At 44.1% G+C, this 20,274-nt stretch overlaps 1 protein-coding gene across 1 annotated transcript in view; it reads right to left on the bottom strand.

The window, feature by feature from the left end:
- Window positions 1-20,274, bottom strand: part of SDCCAG8 (serologically defined colon cancer antigen 8) — a 101,553-nt gene that overhangs the window by 1,759 nt on the left and 79,520 nt on the right. Inside the window, exons 17-18 of the mRNA XM_026041083.1 lie at window positions 4,386-4,512; window positions 2,370-2,454 (exon numbers count right to left, since the gene is read on the bottom strand). Of these exons, the coding sequence (XP_025896868.1) occupies window positions 2,404-2,454; window positions 4,386-4,512 (178 nt within the window). The 3' untranslated portion in view covers window positions 2,370-2,403. The remainder of the gene's footprint in view (window positions 1-2,369; window positions 2,455-4,385; window positions 4,513-20,274) is intronic.

Genomic DNA, 20,274 nt, shown 5'->3' with positions numbered 1-20,274 from the left:
CTCTGTGCGCAGATTAAAGCTGCAACACAGCGACGTGGCTGCTCTGGTGCCCGTCCATGGGGTTTCCAGCAGAGGGGAGGCCGGCTCGGTGCGGGCAGCCGCCCGAGGCCCCGCCAGACACGCAGCCCCGAGCCGTGGGGCGGCCGCCGCTGCCCGGGCCCCACCGCTGCCCGGGCCCCATCGCTGCCCTGCGCCGCTCCTGGCAGCCCTGCCCCGGGCCCTGCTGAACCTGCCCGGGGGGTGACGAGGCCCAGGAGCTGCGGGGAGCAGCAGCCCCCCGGCTGCTACAGAGAGCTGGCGGCAGCACCACCTCTGCATTCAGCCTGCGTCTGTCCCACCAGCTTCTACCCCTAGCGTTGGAGGAGCCGCCCGTTTCTGGACAGAAAGCTGGAGAAAAGGGCAAGAACGGGGTGCTTGGGAGTGCTTCAAGTGACTGAAACTTCCTGCTCAGGTAAGGGAAGAAACGGAGTCCCAGCTCGGGACACGGGGCACGGGGCAGGTTCCGGCCGCTGCACCCCGGGAGGCTGCGGGCACGGAGCCCCGCGGCAGGGACGGGCAGCGCCGCCGCTCCCAGGCCCGGCCTCGAGGGCTCCKTGCTGCACCACGCGTGTCTTCATTTGCCTGCCGTACAGCAGAGGAGAGAAATCTCATTCATGACATGGGGCAGTTTGACATGTAGGAGCGGCTCTCAAAGGAAACGCCAAGCATGGCTCTTCCAAAAGACTTTAAAAATCATAAGTGTAAATCCCATGATTAATCTATTCACTACTTCTGGATGCTCTGATCCTTARTGGATCAGAATAGGCCATGCAGCAAAGCATCTAGTAAGTAATAGTGCCATCTATTAAATATTGGTGCAGTGATTTGACATTAGCATATGCTGCAGGTCAGACCAGATTAGTGTCATGGTCCTTTTTAGCTCCAAGAAAATGAAAATTCATGTGAGCAGCTTCGTTCTGCTGTCCCCATCCCTGCAGTAAGTTAGAGCGCGGTGTCCCGCTTGCCTGCTCTCTGGAGCTCCAGGCTGCCTGGCTTTTGGAATGGAAGCTATGTACGAGAGGCTTGAGAAGGATCCGAATGGAAGAAATGATAATAATGAAACAGAAGCTGGGCCAGTGCTGGGGAAGGGTAACTGCAGCCTTCTGTGCCACTCTGGTCATGGGACAAATATTCTCCAAGTCAAGATGCTCAGTTTAAGATGCTGAAGCCCAAACCTGTAGGCAGAGAGCTGTTCTCAACTAATACTGAGCTACTTTCAGTGACAGGAGAGTTAACACTGGGATTGTAAAAGCTTGCAGTTCATTTCTGGGAATGAGAAAGATGTTTTTAACTAGCATGGTACTTGTCTTGGCTTCTCCTTCAACAAGGATGCTAAAAGCCCTTAAATCCTGCTTCCTGCAAGGGAATTCAACATGTGGCTGCATGGGGTATTCCTTTAAGATAGCTTTTTTTTCATTCACTTCACCAAACAAAGGAAACCACCAAACCTCAGAGCTTTTCCTTATGTTGCCCCCTGAATTTTCCATGAGAAACAGGTTCTCAAAACACCCCATCACATACTAGGACTTAAAGACTTTTTTTTGTTTTCCCCTGCCCTCTGTCCCCTTAAATACAGACATCAATAACACCAATAAACAGCAGTGAAAATAACCTGGGTTTTGAGAGAGAAAAAAAAAATGAAAATAAAGGCTGTGAAAGATACAGTTTGTCAATGTYTTCTTTCTCTAAACTAAATGCATTGAAATGTAGCAACTTTAAAGTCTTGGACTTAAATTACAACTAACTTTCACAAGGCAAAAGGGACAGGTATGTAATCCTGTGCAGCAGCAGTGTCATTCCAACACCTCCTCCTCAAATACAATTATTTATGTAATGTTTCTTTCAACATGACACTAACTTTTTATGATTCACTTTAGAATTGTAGCCTTTCTGAGGAAACAGAGAGGCTTCTACTTCCTCAACACAAAAACACTATTGGAAGTGGCAGAACGGAACCAGTTCCAAGTCAACACACAAACACCCAGGGTTTGTCTAGCCAAGCACCCAAAATACCTATGGTAAAATCATAATTCTTCTCAAACTACCCACTTACAAACTACCTATTCTTCAGAAAATTAAACCTGGAAAATATTTTTTTAGAAATCTGCCAGGTAAATCTGTCTGCCTTTGTTTTGGAGTGCTTTTGCTAAATTTTAAAAAGTGAAAAAAAAAGTCAATTTCAAACCAAAAATGTTTCAAACACTTTCTTCTCCCCCCCCCTTTTATTTAATCCTGACGTGTTTGCCAGATTCAACCCACATCTGCAAATAGTTTGAGTCCTCCTTTCCTCTCCCTCTCCTTTCTCTATATATAGTATATAGAAAAAATACCTTCTTCTGCTCGTTTCTCTATCCATCCAGGTTTTCACTTGATTCCATCTGTGTCTTGTTTGAGATCTGCATCCCATTTTTTTTCCTGAAACATGCAACTGCTGAGTTACTGGTGGCTTATGTTCCAAGCTACAATAGCAAATTTGGGTTACTGTATTTTACATAATTTTTAAAAGGTTAGGCATGGTTAGTTTCCATTAAAAAAAGATTGTAAAGGAGAACTACCAAATGATACAATAAAATGCAGAATATGAAGTCACCTTCATCTTTGAAGATAGTATCAATATGGTCTGCCATTCTTTTATATATATATATATATATATATATATATATATTTCTACCATAACAATATATATCTATCTGTAGTTAAAATCTCACATCTTGGGTTTTCTTAACACAAGTGTTTGACTTTCCAGGCAGCTCTTTTGGGCTGAATTCCAATTCTAAGAGAACCAGAGCTATTTTAAATAGCTGCAAATAGATTCTTAGGACCAAATTGCTTATATATTTTTTTAAATAATTACTTTTTTTTTCTCTGAGCATCCTCCAATTAAAATATATTCTCTGGAGCACAGTTAATTTAAAATGAACATATAAATGGAGAATTAAAAAGTTTTGAAGAATCATGTCTTGACAACATTACAATACCTAAATGACTTTTCCTCCTTTTGTATTATTTCTGTATTTCTGCCCAACCTTATAAAAGCCAAGTTGCTTTCCGATAAGAGAGATCACCAATAACAAAATCCCTGGGCACTATTTCAAGTCTTGTCACCTTACAGAATGTGCTGCCTTTAAAGCAGAAGAATTTCTGCTTTTCAGAACCAGAAATCCTGTAATACCAAACAACCTGACAAGATTAAAACCATAACGAAGTACACATTTTGTTCTCCTAGGTTAAGTATCTTGTCATTTAATAAATCCTAACACTAAAATGCCTATGAAAAAAATGGCATGATTTCAGTATTTTGAAGTTCCAAAACATTCATTTTATTTTCTGTGTCAGGTATGCTGCAGGACACAACTTTTCTCCACTCCATTTCTTTGGTTATCTTAATAGAGCTCCAGTTTCTCTCTGCAAACTCATTAATCAGCTGTATTTATAAGCTAAATAACATTGTGATATGGCTGCATTAGTTAATTTGCTTTAGCCACAAAACAGAGGGTTTACTTAAAAAAATCTCATTCTGCAGTTGTTAGCTTTCAGAAAAGGAAAGGAAGGAAGGAAGAAAGAACAAGAATGAAAAGAGAAAAAAACAATGAATTAGTTCTCCCCCTTGTTTGCAAAACACTGACTCATTGAAGAACAGTGGCAGGAAAGAAAGAGAGCAAGAGAGAGCAAGAGAGAGCAAGAGAGAGCAAGAGAGAGCAAGAGAGAGCAAGAGAGAGCAAGAGAGAGCAAGAGAGAAGACAGAAGAGAAGAAGAAGAGAGAAGAGAGAAGAAGAGAGAGAAGAGAAGAGAGGAGAAGAGAGAAGAGCAGCCCACGACAGCTTCCTAAGACCACGGGTAGTTCGAGGCAGCCCTGCCCAGGCCAGGGCAGTGACCAGAGCTCATGCAGGCTCAGTGTGAGCTCTGCAGCTTGGTRGGTGGTTCATGAAGCAGCAACTCAAAAATAAGGAAACAAAGTCACCAAGGGGCAGAGGTGCTAAAGCTGGACTTAAGATGTCTAAAAGAGCTCTTGTTAATGCTTTCAGAGAACAGAGTCTCATCTTCTCTAAAAAAGGAACACAAAATATTCTGCTAAGAAAGCTAGAAATTGTCAAAAAGAATCTCTTCTGCTGTTTAATGTCACTTCAAAACACTTTCTTAGTTTAGGTTTAGGCAGGTCCAGGTACCATTTTTCCCTGCTGYCTCTCTCCAATTGCATGGAATTGCAGTTTTATAAGGTAATGTTCTATTAAAAGCAACATCATCAACAACAACAACAACAAAAAAAGGCCAAAAAGGCATTTGTCTCTTAAAGATGCGGAATATTTGCCTAAGAGTTTCAGGGTCTCTTGCTTTTGGCATGGTACCTGTGCTCGCAGGAACTGCACCTCTTCTGTCAGCAGCTGCTTCTCCTTGAAGAGCTGATTCTGCTTGTTGAGCAGCTCCACTAGCTGCTGCGCCGTGGCCTGGCAGTGCTTGTCCAGCTGGGTCAGCCTGCAAGAGAGCACACGAGGGCAGTGCAGGGGGGCTGCAGCTGGGGGCTGCAGTCAAAGCTTTGCTGTTGGTGCTGGCGGAGAGCTGAGACCTCAGCACTCGTTCCAATGGGGTCCTTTGCTCTGCAGCCCATGAGTTACACGAGCACAGCTAAGGTCTGCACTGCTGGCATGGCCGCTGTGTCGGGGGGCACCATTTGGGCCAGGAGGCGCAGTCGGTGCAGCCATCCCTGGGGCCTGAACCCTGACTTGTGTGATGGGGATTCCTGGGCAAGGGCAGAAGGAGCCCTTTGCTCTGACAGGTCCCTCCAGGCTGGGAAAGAGAGGGCTGTAGACGAGGCATCTCTGCCTTTAAACAAGCCAGTATCACMCGTTATGGCCCCAGTGAGCACTTATTACTCTCCCATCCTGTCATGAGAAAGGTTTTAAAAGTCTGTTTGGGACCAAAAATAAGCTGGAAATTTTGAAAAATAAAGATATTTCATTTACTCTTAACTGGAAATGTCTTTAATCAGAAGACTACAGATGTATTTGAAGGTTCTTATAGAAGCATGGATTGAAACCCACAGGTCCTCAACAGTACTGTGCACTTGAAGACGATGCACCAACTCTGGGGATGGCTATTACCAAGTTTTTGCCAAAATTAATTCTGGATTAAACTTTGCACTTGCCTTTTTTTTTTTTTTAAACTATCTCTTGTTCAACATACAGAAATACAGCTTCAACTGAATAAAGTGTTAAAACTTCTGTCTGTGGTTTTTAATGGAATTAGTTATAAGTTTACAGTAAGGCATGTGACTTCCTGCCTCTTACTACTTTCAGCTCCACGCAGTAGTTCTGGCTTGTGCAGCTGTCAACCTCAGCCAGGCTCATTGCTCTGAATATTCATGTTCTTTAGCAGGACAGTTCAAATAATAATAAATATCTGCAACTTTCCTGATGAAAGGCTAGTAAAATTTAACTGAAAATGAATTAGCAAAATTTATGTCAAAACCAGTATTTACTGACCTGTATCAGTCTGTCCGTTTCTTTGATGTCAAATGCAAAGATCTTGCGGTAAGGCTTTAGCATGTTCATAGTGGCCTGCTACTACGTTAACACATCCCTGCAGAAAGGGACTGCAGGAGCTGCAGGACGTCGCACCAAGGACCAGAAGGAAACTCAGCGCAGCTCAGCGCAAACAATAACAGCTGCTTGCAAACTTCCACAGAATAAACARGGCCCATTTTGGCAGTGTGGAGTGTTCTTCTAATCACGATTTCGCACTCTCTGTATGTTCTAAACTATAATGTGTTATTACATGAGCCTGTTTATCCTTCATTTCCTTACCAAGGGTGATTTCGGGGCTTTGGAACTTCAGAAAACAAAACAACCTGCCTCTCCAGACGATACCCCAGCCCTTGTCCTGGCTTTGTTGTGGTTTAATGCTCGCCCAGGAGCACCAGTTTGCACCCGGCGCAGGACGTTAGCGGGAGGCAGTGGGCTCAGCTTCAGTCAGGCCGTGGGGTTCTGCCGAGCGAAGGCCCCCGACCATCGTCTTTGCAGGGACACAACAAGCAGCTGTGTCCCTGGGAGAGGTAAGGCCCGGCCCAGGAGGCACCGGGCAGCACTGGGGCCCGTGACGGGGTGGCCTCCCGGGGATGGGAAGCGGGAGGGCTGCAGCGCAAGAGCCACCATCTCAGGGCAGGCGCACGCTCCACTTCTGGCACACACACAGGCATCACTTCCAGCTCGTATAGATTTTACAGCAAAATGACACGTCCTACTAGATGCTTACAGGCAGCCCATGTGAACTGCAGAGGCATTACTGGCTGTGAGTCTTAGTGCTCTTTATTGTAAAGCTCTAAACTAACATACCCTTTCATCATGTAGAGTGTAATTCAGATAGATAAGCTATTGTAAATAGAAAAGTCCTTAATTATTGAAATATTACTCAATTACACTCTTTTGTTTTGTAACTTTACCACCCACCATGTTACATTCAGACTGTCACTTGAGCAAAGCTAGAAGAATGATGCAGAAACTGAACTTAGTTTTCCCAGCAGGCCACAACTGAACTTCTATCACCTGTATTTATCTCCAGTGCTCGACTACAGGGTTAATATCAACCCCAGCTTTGGGTCATGATGGATAAAGATCTAGTCAGTGCAGATCTCAATCCRTGAATTCCCAACTGCTGCCTGCCAGTCTGCTCTTCCGTAACTGCTGCCAAGCTGGCCCTTGGTCTGAACTCTGGGAGCACCAGCCTGCTGCAGCGCGTTCAGCTCTTGAGGACAGGCTCTGGGCCCTCTCACAATATCTGCTATTACGTGTGACATGTGCAGCACAGCCACACATTCCCATATGCATTGTATCTGGCCTGCCTGCTGATCTCGTAAATGATTCAAGATGAGAAATGAACAGCTCCACCCACACTCACTGTACTTCCCATATGTTACAACTGCACATCGATGCCTGCCATCATTTTTACAACTGGGTGACAGAACCTTCTGCACGTTTTGCTAATACGCCCGAGCGCGGCTGCGCCGCCACCGGCCTCACGTCGGCAGCGCTTCCGAGCGGGCAAGCGCCCGGAGCACCTGCGGGACCGCGCCGCCCCCCACGCCCAGCCCCACCTCCCGTTGCTGAGTTTTCCCACCAAAGTGGCAAGAACCTCCCAAGGGGGATGTCAAGTGGCTGCCGTCCCTTGGCCTGGGAGGGCAGCAGGGTGGGAACTGTGCGTCAGGCTACTTCAMGGCACAGCTTTAAGAAATGTACTGTGTTTAAAGAAAGAGTTGCAATCAGACGACTTACAGGATAACGCRAGGCCAAGGAAATCGCTTCTATTTAGAAGTAACAATACACTTTTTTTCCCCCTAAAATTTTCCAAAACAAAATTCCTATTTCAATACGGAAGTAGGCAAGAGGCTGCTTTGCAAGACAAACACAAGTGGTTCCACAGAAGGAAAGCAAAACTGAGGCATYCTACTTTGTAATGAATGCTTTAAGGTGAACGTTCCATCCTGATGCTCAAACCTTGATGCTCATAAGCAGCTTTGCCTAGCACAGCCCCAAGCTCCTCATGCTGCTCCCTGCACATCTCTCACTTGCACAGCRCTAACACTGGCCTCTGGGATTAGGCTAGACCCTAACCTGTCCAGAAATCACACGGGAAGGGATAGGTATGTTTTGCAAAACTTAGACAAGCAGAGAGATGATGCTGGGCCCTACACAAACTGTATGCAACACGAGGCGCGCGACAGCTTGGGCACCAAGGAGGGTCCCTCCAACAGACTGAACTGGCACTGTGCGGGACCACACGGAGCTGGCCTGGCCTGCAGACAGCAGCACAGCACCTTCATTTTCTGTATGAGTATGCAGGGCTTCTCCGCACAAATGCACACCCATCCCCAAGCAGGGATCCGTCCCGGGCAAAAGGAGGCCCTGAAAGGTTATTGATTCCTTCCCTGAAAGGCTGTTTATTCCTTCAGGACAGCGAGGTCGCGAAGGCAGGAGGCCGTCACCGCGCTCTGCGGAGCCGGGGCTGACGGGGGAGCGCGGCCGGACTGCAGCAGCTGAGCCGCCAAATCCAATAACCCGGCTGCAGTTACTGGCACATGTCTTAATTAGGTTTTAATACAAGTAATCTGATAACCACTCCTGGCCAGCGGGAGCGCGGCYGTCAGCCCTGCGAGGGCCGTCCCCGTGCTGCGCAGCGCCCTGGCCCCAGCGCCACCGGCACCCGCAGCGCCTCAGCACGTGGCCCACGGAGACMCTGCCCCACAGCAAAGGCAGCTCATCGATAACCCCAAGTATTCTTAACCTACCATGAATTTTAAAAACAAACGTGGGCTTAAACACAAATCGATGTTACAAAAAAGGAACAAGCCCCTTAGGAAAGGGAACAACACACAGCAGACTGTTATTACACTTCTGTCTGCTATCATTTTTATATACTTTTTTTAATCTTTTTTATTTTTTTGAGGGCATCTTGCAAATTTTCTACCACATACTAAAATGACAGGAAGCATTTACACTGYGGCCCTTCACAAAGAAATTCCTTTAATGCCCTGGGACACAAATAAGACGAGTTCCAATACCTGAGCACTGGGAAGCACCAGTGTGAAGATTATCTACCTAACTTCTCCCCGCTCTGGAGCTGCTCCTCCGCAGTCATCCTCCATGCACCTGCTCAGTCCCCTTCGCATTTTTGCTTCTTTATTAGACAGGCTCTCATTTCTACAACCCCCTCAGACACAACATGCCCTCCAGTCTCCACATGCTCCCCCCGTAATCACTTCCACCACCATCTCTTGGGGACTGAGGCCCCTCAGCGGGGGAACCAAACGTGATGCTCTGACAGCATCATGGTCCGACCCATCTACCRGCTCCGGTTCAACACCCTGCACCACACAACTGGGGCATTTCCAACAGAACTCCTCTCTTTCACTGAGCTTTGTACTTATTTCCTTGAAATGGCTGAAAGGTTTCAGTCTAAACTGTAATTTTTGTCCAACCTAATAAAATGAAGAAGGAACTTCAGCCGTGTCTCTGTTACAGCAGTGGCAACTACTCCCACCCCTCTGCTGGGACAGCAGTTTGGGTCTCCTCCGCTTCCTTGCTCAGATCTGCGGTGTTTCTCTCACYGCAGCAGAAGCAGCACTGCCTTTTTCCCTAAGACAGCAAAATTCAAACTCACCACCTTTTCAGGCCTTGAGACTGCTCTGTGGACAGCTTCTTAAAGCCAGCAGTAAAAAAGGGCTCTCGTATAAGCATYTGCACTTACATTGCGGCTTGAAATATTCACAGATTCACACAGTGAATTCTGAAGTAAGTAGGTAAGAGTGTGTAAATTTAGAAATGCGGACACAGAAGAATTATAAGCCAAAGTTTCACTATTGCCCTAAATGGTTACTTACTTAAAGTGCTGAGCCATAGATCAGGAGTTTGAGACAACCTTGAGTCATCATCATCACAGAGAAAACATATCCGCATATGTTCCCCAAAAACATCCATATTGTCTATCCTTAAAAAAAATCTACTTCCCCTTTTAGGTTCAAAAGAAATACACTATGGCCCACACTTTTGTGTATTAGGGGAAAAAACCTACTAGAAAAAAAATAAAAGCATAGCAGTAAGGGGGAACTAGCTAGGAGAACAAATCTCCCAAGTTCTGTTTAAGATCTGACTTCTACTGAGCCGTGGGGAGAGAGTTTGTGGTATATTAGAGAAGGGTTCTGCAGCATTTCCCACCCGTATGAAACTGGTACCAAAACTCTGTTGCTATCAAAAAGGCCAAGATGCTCAAGTTTTAGAAGATGAGGAATACAATCAAAACCACCTGTGGTCTAATGAGGGAAGCATTTGCCTACTTGAGGGAAGCACTTGCCTACTAGCAACTTGGGGTTAATATCCCATGCATAGATTGGAATCATGTGCCTACAACAAAAATGTTCACATTTCATCATGAGACCTTGGACTCAGGTGKTTTTTCAATCCCTTAATTTTTTATGTGTATTAGCTATTTTTAATGTGTATAGGTAACCACAATGTTTCCTCTTACTAAGGATACTCTAATTTTTCCACACACTGTTGTGTGGAAAGTGCCAGCATTACATTTTCCCCAAGAAAATAATAATCTGCTCATCCATTACAACTATTACAAATAAATCAGGTTTAATTAGAAGCTGACATAACAACAGTAGCTTCTCCTTTGGTTTAGATGTCATCTCTATTAAAGCCATTAAAAATTAAGATCATTTCACTTCCAGAGCTCGTCCAACAGGTTAAGCAAATAGATCGTGAAGGAAACCTGAGTCCTGATCTATTCTCGGGCTTCCAATAGAAGAATGCTGAAGTGGAAACATCAGCAGCACACTCTTGGTAGGGGGGTGTAGCAGCTGGGCTTAGCTGATATGATAGTCACTTTTGGCACTCCTGGGTTTTGACAGGAAGGAAACRATTAAAAGAGAAGGGATGGCAGGCTGTAAAAGATATGGGTGAAAGCTTCATTAATGTCTGCTTGTGTTTGAATCTCTAGGTGGAAGAGGAGGATATTCCTCTTTTTAAGGGAATTCAAAATAATTCAATCTATAATAAGAACTCTCGATTAGCTTTGCTCTTGAGAAAAGTAGTTTTAGTTACTATTTTCTGCTTTTTGCTGGAAAATATATAATAAAATGATTATCCAAACCATTTAGATGGACTGTTCATTTAAAACGCTACTCTCCATTTAAACCTTGGAGAAAAAAAGTAGGAGGCGGGGAGGCAGGGCTGGCAGCAGATAGTGCTATAGTAATACAAAAAATATTTTAGTTTTTTTTTTTTTTTTTTTTTTTAATGCGTTCACCTCTCCCTGATTTTGTTACGCGTGTAGCAGAACAGAGACTGCACAACTTTCCAGGCAGGGATCCGACCTGTGATAACATTAAGAGAAGGCAGATCTTACCAAGGTTTTTAAAATGACCTCTAGTATATAGGGCTCATTCCACAAGGTACATACTATACAACTGAAGTAATTTTACCTGTATTTGCTTTTACTAGGTACAACAGCTCCTGTGACTGTTTTGCATTTTATAAATGTGTATTCCACTTTCCATATTATTTAACACAATTCCTCTTGTATCTCTTGTTACTGGACAAACATGAGCATGTCCACCCAAAACAATCACCATATTTATTTCACTCAGAGAGACAGGGAGCATTTTAAGAGCAATCCGACGAATCCGAACTCTTTCCTTCAGAAACACTTTGCCTTTAAAAAGAAATTCCCAGCGTGAACCTCATCAGAAGCGACATGTAACAGACAGTACATGTGGTGTTTGGGCAGGCGACAAGAGAATCAAAAAAGAAGTCTTTACTTCTATCCTACAGCATGTGCAGAATGTACATGTGGCCCAAGCTGACATCAGGCATTTAAAGCAAAAAAAAAAAAAAAAAAAAAAAAAAAGCTGATAAAAGCATCAGCTTCTGTTAACTTACTTTTTTTTTCAGTCATTGTCTTAATTTAAAAAATGCTACTGCTAGTTAGGGTAGTGCAGCTGAGCTACAACTGCTGCGGTTGTAACAGAACAGCTTTGGGTTCAGACCTGCAGTCCTCTCTGAGCCCAGCCCTGAGGTGCAATTAGCGAGGACCACAGGCACAGCATTACCCCGAACATAAAGGCTCTGCTTGTTTATGTCCATAGCTATCAGTACCTTCATTTGAAAGGTAAAATGTTTCCCACTAACGACCTTGTAAATGGGAGCTCWGTAATGCCAGGTATAGTCTTTGTAGTAAATTGGGTCTGATTTGGTTACTTGCAAGTCCTCGCAGTTTAATACTTATGTACCAGAGTCCCTTAAAAACATTCTTTAACATAAAAACAAGGCTGGTATACTTTATAGTATGACTGCTATAAAAATAAATTCTAAAAACATGAAGCCCCAAGCCTTAGAATATAAGGTGCAATCATGCCCCTTTTTTCAGCAACATCTTAAAAAAGTCATTTCACTCTGGCTGGCTGTATCTACACTCACTTATATTCAGGCTTCACACTGGGTTACTGTGATTTTCATAAGCTGCAGTGAAAGCAGTGATAGATGGAGACTCTGTCTGGACTGTGCTCTTATGCCTGTGACATAAAAGAGAAGGAATATGACGTTAGCTTGGTGACAGAGCAGATTTTTCTGTGAAGCCTACTGAAATAGCTCTTTTCCATACACGGGCCTGTTGCTCTCCACACAGGCCAGATTGACTCCATTTATCAGTGGAGTACCCCAAGCCAGAAGAATCCCCCTCAAATACGGTTCTATTTCATATGTCCATTTTCCAAGCTTGTTCCCACGGGAAGACAAACCCTGGAACGGTGGGAACATGCTGACTGGGGATACGGAGCAGGGCTGGGGGCAGGTCCCAGCAGCAGCTACAGCAAACAGCGGAGCCACGGGATGCGCGCGAGGAGAGCGATGGAGGGCGATGGGAGCTGCGCCCAGGGAGGTGCCGGGGAGGTGTCGGCCTGGGCACCTCCGCGCCGGGGCGCCTGGCCAAGGCCGGCGCCGCCACCTCACGGGCAGCGGCTGCTCTCGGCCGCGCGGCGCCGGCGGCATCGTGGCGGCCCACGGGCCGGGCGGAGAGCAAGGAGCCAAGGCAGATGYTGCAGCGGGACCGGCTGAGAGCCGAGGAACCGCACCTGAGAAACCAGGGGTCAGAAACCAGAGGAAGCAGGAGGACYTGGAGGACCCATGTGCTTTATGAAGGGCAGCCCTTGTGAACACGCAGAACCCCCCCAGAGCTTTGCTTTACATTGCTAAAAATGGTGAACGGGCACCTGAAGTCTGGGAAAACCGCAGTTATGGAGGAGCACTGCAGCCAAACAGCACAGCATTTCGGAGAAAATACATTTTTAAAAAATGATTCTTTGTAGGAGTATTTTGGGGTGTAAATGTTCCAGTTTGGTTCTCTCTGCATTTAGTGCAACAAGCTTAAAGGTCGAGCTCAATCATTAYTACGAGACAGAGGAATTTCATTGCACTTTCGAAGGCAAATACAACCACAGTCTGCTTCCAGATAGCCATTAAACCCTCTGCACTAAGGAATGCGCCTGCAGCGAGGCAGTTTGGAGGTGACCGGGCACAGACCAGAGCCCACAGGCAGGGGCAGCTCTGCTCCCGGGCGGCAGCGAGAAGAGCTCCCACATCCATGCAGTGCGGAGCTCCGCGGAGCCCGCGGCCGCCTCCAGGCACCTCCCGTGGCGACAYTTCTCCCACCGCTGCCCGGGAGCAGCCGGAGCAGCCGTCACGGGGCCCCGCACAGGCATCCACTGCCCTCTCCAGCCGGAGAACCCAGTAGGCCCCGTGTGCACAAACACCCCCCTCTGCTCCTCGCCAATAACTCTTTCAGCTATTGCTCAAGTTCAGCAAAACTATTAGTCTTTTCTCTGCAAGTTGCAGGAGAAATTACTCATTTTCTTGACACAGCACCCRTGTATGTAAGAAGGAACASTTCTCCATAGCTTACCTGAAAAGCYMTTGCTTAGCTTTGTCAGGTCACTTATCCGTATTTTACTTCTCCCTGCTGTACTCTTTTGTGCTGAACAACTGCTAAGGTTCCACAAACAAGTATTGGAAGAGGCAGTTCAAACGTCTGGGCTTCTGACTGCTGACTCTTCCCACTCACGTCAAGCAGTTGGGAAATTAAAATTAGCAGCCTAAAATTATCAGGAGTAAATTAAGAGAATTAAGAAAAATTAAGCTGCACCTCTGTATTTAATAAGAGAAACATGGTCTTTTTTCTTTTTCCCTAAGTAAAGCAGATGAACACATAGACAAAATGAGGTATCAGAAATCCATCTATTATTAAGCAGTTATTTGTTCTTTGGACTCGGGACCCTGTGAAACTGCTTCAGCATAAACAAACCATTACTCATAACTCACTCTTAGGAAACCTTCACTGAGAAGCTCACTTTTCCGAGGGGAAAATGCGCTTTTGATAACACCCACCGCTGCACTAGCAAACGCACGTGCCTCCAACAGTGCAAAGACCGAGTTTTGGGGCGAACCGGGAGGGTTAGCAGGAGATCCAGAAGCGCCAGAGGCTCCACAGGGAGGTCCCCAGCCTCCTTCCCGGAGGTGCTGGTGGCATCAGCAGAGCTCCTGGTGCACCAACGTCCCCCTCTGCAAGGAGCGGCTCAGCAGCAGGAACCCGGGGCTCCCTCCTGGCGGCGGCTGCTTTTGGCGGGCGCTGAGGGCCATGTGCAGGCTGCAGCAGGGGCACAAAGGCAGCTCAGGAGGAAAGCAAGCACTGCTCTAACTCAAGCACAGGTTGAGCTGAAGACTGCAGTTTCCCACACGCCAGCAAGGGAAAAAATCAAGAGAGGAGAAAAAAAGGCACTGGTTACAGTTTTATTTCTAAATTATTGAGATTTTGGGCTAAATTAGAACAGCATTCCTCTCAGTTTAAGATAATATATTTTGCAGCAAAGATCCTCTGTAGGGAAGATGCTTCCGTAGTTAATGACTTGTTTCTAATGTCTCTGAAACCATATCGTAAGTATTTATCTGTGGCAGAGTATTTGGGTTTTCTTCCYGTTATGTCCTTCCATAAAAATCATGATGTGGCATCACAAGGCACTTAAAGCCTCTTCAAACACAGCAGTCCTGAGGATACTGAAGCAAACGGCGTGGGTGCGACGCAAGCGCTCGCAGGCACGCGGAGCAGCCCGACGGCACCRAGGGGTCCACAGCCTGCTGTGCGGCACGGGGGGCTGCTCCAACCTATTCCCACCATGGGCCGGGACACAAAAGCTTCCCTCTGCATCCCTGCAGCTCCCAGGAGCGGGGACGGGAAGCGGGGAGGCTCCTGTGATCCCAGGGCATGCGCACACACACAAAAGGCCTGATCCTGCATTGCAAGAAACAAAAGGGATTCTGCCTTTGGATCGGAGCAGGCCCCTTGTTTGCCTAGAGAGCAGCGTGTCTCTCAGCATCCCGACGCCAAGCTGCTGCACTWCGGCCACGAGCAGAACAGCCCCCATCTTGTTTTGGGCAGAACAGAGCCCAGAGAGAGCAGTTTGCCCCGCGAGCCTGGGCAGCCGCCACGAACGCCGTGAATCAGGTCGCAAAGTGTGCACGAAGGATGCAGCAAATCTGCAGCAGAGCACAAGCTTCTCRTTTTAAACAGAGGGAAACTGGATGCTTTCATTATAAAAAAAATGAGGGTGTGGAAAAAAAAAAACGCCAAAGATATAATACCTCTTTTAAATGTATAAAGTTCAGAGTTTGATCCCCCAAGTTTCCAGGACGTGAAAAGAAGCACACGGAATAATGATACAAAAATCCCTCACAAAAAACCAACAAGCAAGGATGAAGCAGTACCCGCCTGGGGGCCAATTGCCTCTCCAGCAGCGGTAAGGCTGTTACTAGGCTTGCAGTACCATTTGTTCCATTACACAATCTCCTGAAGCCTTTTACAGAGAGCTAAAACAACTGCCTGTACCAACACGACACATGGCTTTCCATCCCGACTCTTTGCTAATCCAGACGCTCCAACCATCTTTCTTTAAGATGCCATATGGTTGGCAGAAGCCTGTAGATCTAGCAGCACATCTGCTTGTATGTTACTTCTCCCCTCCAACTCCCCCCTCCACACCACAAAAGAGAGCGAGCAAATAATTATTTAACATGTAACTGGTGAAACTGCATTTAAAGAGGACAGCAATTATTTAGCTCTAGATATTTTAAAATAAAGATACGTATCATTGCAGACCATTCGTCTATCAGCGTTTTTCAAATACAGGGAAGCAAAACAAAGAAAGGAAAGGCACATGGGCGAAATGATCGCTGTATTTGAATTATTTAAACGACTGCCATTCCAGACCTTATGCCCTAAGATTTATTTCCTGCCACTGAAGAAGGCACGGGATTTGCTCTCTGCTTTTGTCCGAGGTGAATCAGACGAGCACCCTAGGAAACTGTGGCACACGAAGCCAGGCTTTGTTAGCAGGCGGAGGGAGGCTGTATGCTAATGGCTCTGCATGAATACACCGATTCCTTGCGTATCACGAGCAAAGATTATTGACACCGTTGAAACCCTGGCTGCACTAGCACGCAGCACCAGGCTGCCTTTTCAGACTCTAGATGCTAAGCAAGACAGGCTGCAAAAATAGTTGTGTTTGTGACGAGTTATCATTGGACCGCATATGACAAAACTGACCCTCACAGTAAAGCACATACACGCTTTGGAGCCCGAAATGAAAAAAGAAAAGAAAAAGACATAAAAATCCCTAGAACATAGAAATTGTAGATAAATGCTCCAATAAAACTCTCATCGAGCACTCTGTGATGAATAACAATCTCAGTTAACGAAGGACAAGCAGAGATGGAAATGTGTAAGGACAGACGGCACTTTGCAATTCTGTCTGCTGAGGATTTGCAGCACCTTTTGTTCAGAAACACTATTTCCTCATTCAACTTTTCATGCATCAGTAAAATGAGACTTCAAAGGGATAAAAGATAACAGCTCCATCTCAAATGTTGCTCACATGTACCGTTCATACGACTGTGCAGAGAAAAGCAGAACGCAACAAAAGGAAACATGAAGCACATGTGTGTGTTCAGTATTGGGGGGAAGAATTGAAACTATACATATATTTCCCTCCAAATAGCTTCCCCATATTATCAACTTTCCATCGTACAGAGCACATAGTATTCCACTAGCTTAATAAAAACAGCTATTGATATAACATGGGAATGCTGCTTCTTAACCAAGAAACACAAAAGCAAGAATTCCTAAAGAAATTCCGAGGAGACTGTTTGCTACCATTAGTTAAAAAATAAAAACAGAAACAAAACAAGACAAACAAACAAAAAGACCAATGCTGAGCTGAGGCTTTGGTTCTAACCAGTATTTTTGAGGACACAAACAGATTATTTTATGGTTAGCATTTTTCTTTTTTTCAACTTTGTCTCAAAGTTATTTTAAATTTCACCAAAATACTTTGGATATTTATAACAACAACTAAACAAAAAAAGCAACTCTGACTTCCCATAATCATCCATGAACCAATGGATCATGGTTGATTGATCAAATGATCAAAAAAAGATCAAATGATCAAAAAAAAAAACCCAAAAAAGGTACAAAACACACTTGAATTTCAAAATATAAAATCTTAACTTTCAAAATATAAAATCTCAACTTAAATCTGATAGAGGGCTGGATTTACCTGCTACAAGAAATGCTCTATAGAGGGTGTCTACAGTAAAAAAAAAACATGTTCGACATGTATAACGACAGGTTAAGAAAAAAAAAAAAAGCCAACAAACAACCCCAGCCTTCTTGGATGAGTCTCTCTCAAACYTCATTCTTGGTCAGGCATCAATTTTCACTTCAGCTGTTGATGCCCTCCCTGACCCAGCCTCCTTTCCCAGTCTTCTTTGGGGAGCCTGGGAAACCAGGGAAAGAATTATTCCAGCCTCATGATTCTACATGTGTTAATGGAAACCACGGGTGAAATCTTGGTCAAGACCAAGTGCAAACTGACAAGTGTAGAAGCAATATGAACTGCTGTGTGCTTCTTGACTTCTTATAAACTAACAAAAAATACTTAACAAGCAGGGAAAATAAGGTTCTGGATCCATCCAGAGCTCCTCCCTCAACTGCAGGGTCCTGACACTGCTTCTTACAGACGCTCCCTCCTCACGGCTTCCAGTCCAAAGCTCCAGTGAGCAACCTGCTTTGCAGTTTGAGCCACGTCAGAAATGGATTAATCCTGACAAAGAATTCATTACTGTTTCGGAACAAACAGCTGTAAGTGCAAAACAAAAGTTTTAATTTCCAAAGTAAAAATAATTCTTATGCTTATTCAGTGCTTGTAAGACACATCTGACATGTCTGATATATTAATAAAAATAATAACTATAAAACCTAGTCAGGTTTATGGGGCACTTTACAAATTTGTAGAAATAACACTTTTTTTTTTTTTTTTTTTTTTTTTAGTTTGTGTGGATAAATAAAGAGAAATGGGGATTTGAAAGCAAACCACTCCTTTGATCTGGGAAGAACTGGATCTAGAAAGATCTGGAAATCTGGAATGGGGGGTAAGGAGGGCATTAGCAAGAAGATTTTTCGCCCACAACTACAGGAACGCACTTACAGCTATCACTATCACAACAGAATACACAGAACTATAACACTGAAAAATAACCAGATTTCTTATTTTCTTTGGGAATTAGTGTTTAGGAATCATTTCTACTTGATGGTGAATTCATGTATTTAGTTTTAAGGACACCATTAAAAAAATCAGAGAAATTAGGTAATCAATAAGGGATCTCAAAGAGTTAAGGCATTTTTTTTTTTTTTTAGAGATTTAGTATTCAAACCATTCTAATAAAAATGATTTTACTACTATAACTCTTATGTATTATCTAATCCTACTTAATAATTAGGGTGATTCTTCAGAATTGCCTAGGTGCTTATGATGCTGATATGTATTAAGCAATCCAAAACAACCAGGATTTGGATTTTTTTTCACTTGTTTTTTTACGTAGGAGCCCCACAAATTTGCATTTTGTTGGCTTGTATACTCAAAAGCTTGTAACTGAAAAGAACATTGGTAAGTTGAATAACAGAACACAGACTGCAAAAATATCTAAAAATAATTAATATTTTAACTTCTGCAGGGCAAATTTACACCAGTGTCACAGCCCTGGATCTACCCTTATGTGAGCTTTATTTGCCTTCCTTCATCCTACATATGTAGATATGAAGGTATAGAGCCTCTACAAAGCAGTTTGTAACATACAAAGCGCATGTGAAGAACAAATCTCCTGCTTGCATTATTACTCATTCAATAAGAATATATATTATGTAGATATATATATTTTAGTATATACATCTATTGTGACTTACGAACCATATGTTGTATGTGTTCTTATTTCAACTTGGTAGCGTTCTGACTTCTGAAATTCTACTTGCAGTCTGACGTCTCCTCCATCAGAGCACTGTTATAATCAAAATTAATAGGCCAAAATAGTCTTCTAAAATTAAACKCGGCTCTGAAAGGTACATTTGAACATTTGGGGATCTCTCTTCAGATGCTGACAGGGAGACATGTGAGCGGATGTAGAGAGAATCTGGATATATGGTTCACATATGGGCCTAACAAGAGCAATCTCTTCATATAAAGACACTATTTCTCATGCTAAGTCTACCTTGTTTTCTAATGTCATCTGAAAGGAATGCAGGAATCTGGGACAGTTTTCTGCATCAGAGTCTGTTATTTAACTGCCTGATGCCAGAGTTATTGTCTCTTTTCATAGGACCTCTGTACATTGCTTTGGACATTTTTTTTTCTTCTTTTAAAATGACTAAGGCTACATCCTTCTGGAAAATTTATCTGCTTATTCTTCTATCCACAGCATCCTGAAATTATTAAGGTACCTGAACTGCTAAAGGGTTTTGTTTGTTTTATGTTGCACTTGAACTGAAAGATCACTGATTTATTTGCAATTATTATGGAAGAAAATTGCATATTTGAGATTGCTAAGCATTGAATGACTTTGAGCTTAAGTCCTTCATCTGAGAAGAGAACCAAATACACAGGTCCCAAGTGCAAAGCTACAAAATGGTCATTTAGGGTGTCCTTTTGCACAGCACAGAATCCTGTATGGCAGCATAAGATAAAAGGAATGAGTAGGAAGTAGTAGAAAACAAATTTTGGTTGCTAAGTTGGCCCTGCCATGTGGTAAAAGTTTGTGTGAAGGCACATACCATATGATCTAAGGGCTCATTTTGCTCATAAAGCTGCAGTTTAGCTAAAGGGGGAAAATCAAAAAAGAAAAAAGTATGCAATAGACAGGAAATTCAGCTATCAACATGCAGAAAATAGTTTTACTATCACATGTTCTGACGAAAATCAATTGCTTTTCCCTGACTCGTATCTAACCATACCTGAAGAATAAAAATTTTGCTCYGGGTTGATCTGGAACAAAAGTGCCGACATTCATTAATGTTCATTACTTGCACCATGCAGCCATTCCACAGCTTGGTCCTAGAAGGCTTCAGGAAAGACCAGGACAGCATTATGTCTACACAGAATACAGAACCCCTTAAAACAACAGCAATGCCAGGAACGTGTGGACCTCGATATAAGAAAGCTGGAAATGCAGCTGAACAGCACAAGCTGTAACACTGAAACCAAATGCTTGAAAGTCCCTGTTGCCTGCCATAACAGAAAACATTTAGAGAATCAGGATATGATCATGATGACCCCACCTTTTACGTATTTAAATAACTGACAAAAAAAAA

Source organism: Nothoprocta perdicaria, unplaced genomic scaffold, assembly GCF_003342845.1.
Source record: "Nothoprocta perdicaria isolate Ctin4 unplaced genomic scaffold, notPer1 scaffold_278, whole genome shotgun sequence".
NCBI lineage: Eukaryota > Metazoa > Chordata > Aves > Tinamiformes > Tinamidae > Nothoprocta > Nothoprocta perdicaria.
The sequence above is the reverse complement of the archived record's forward strand: the minus strand, read 5'-3'. Positions and strand labels throughout refer to the sequence as shown.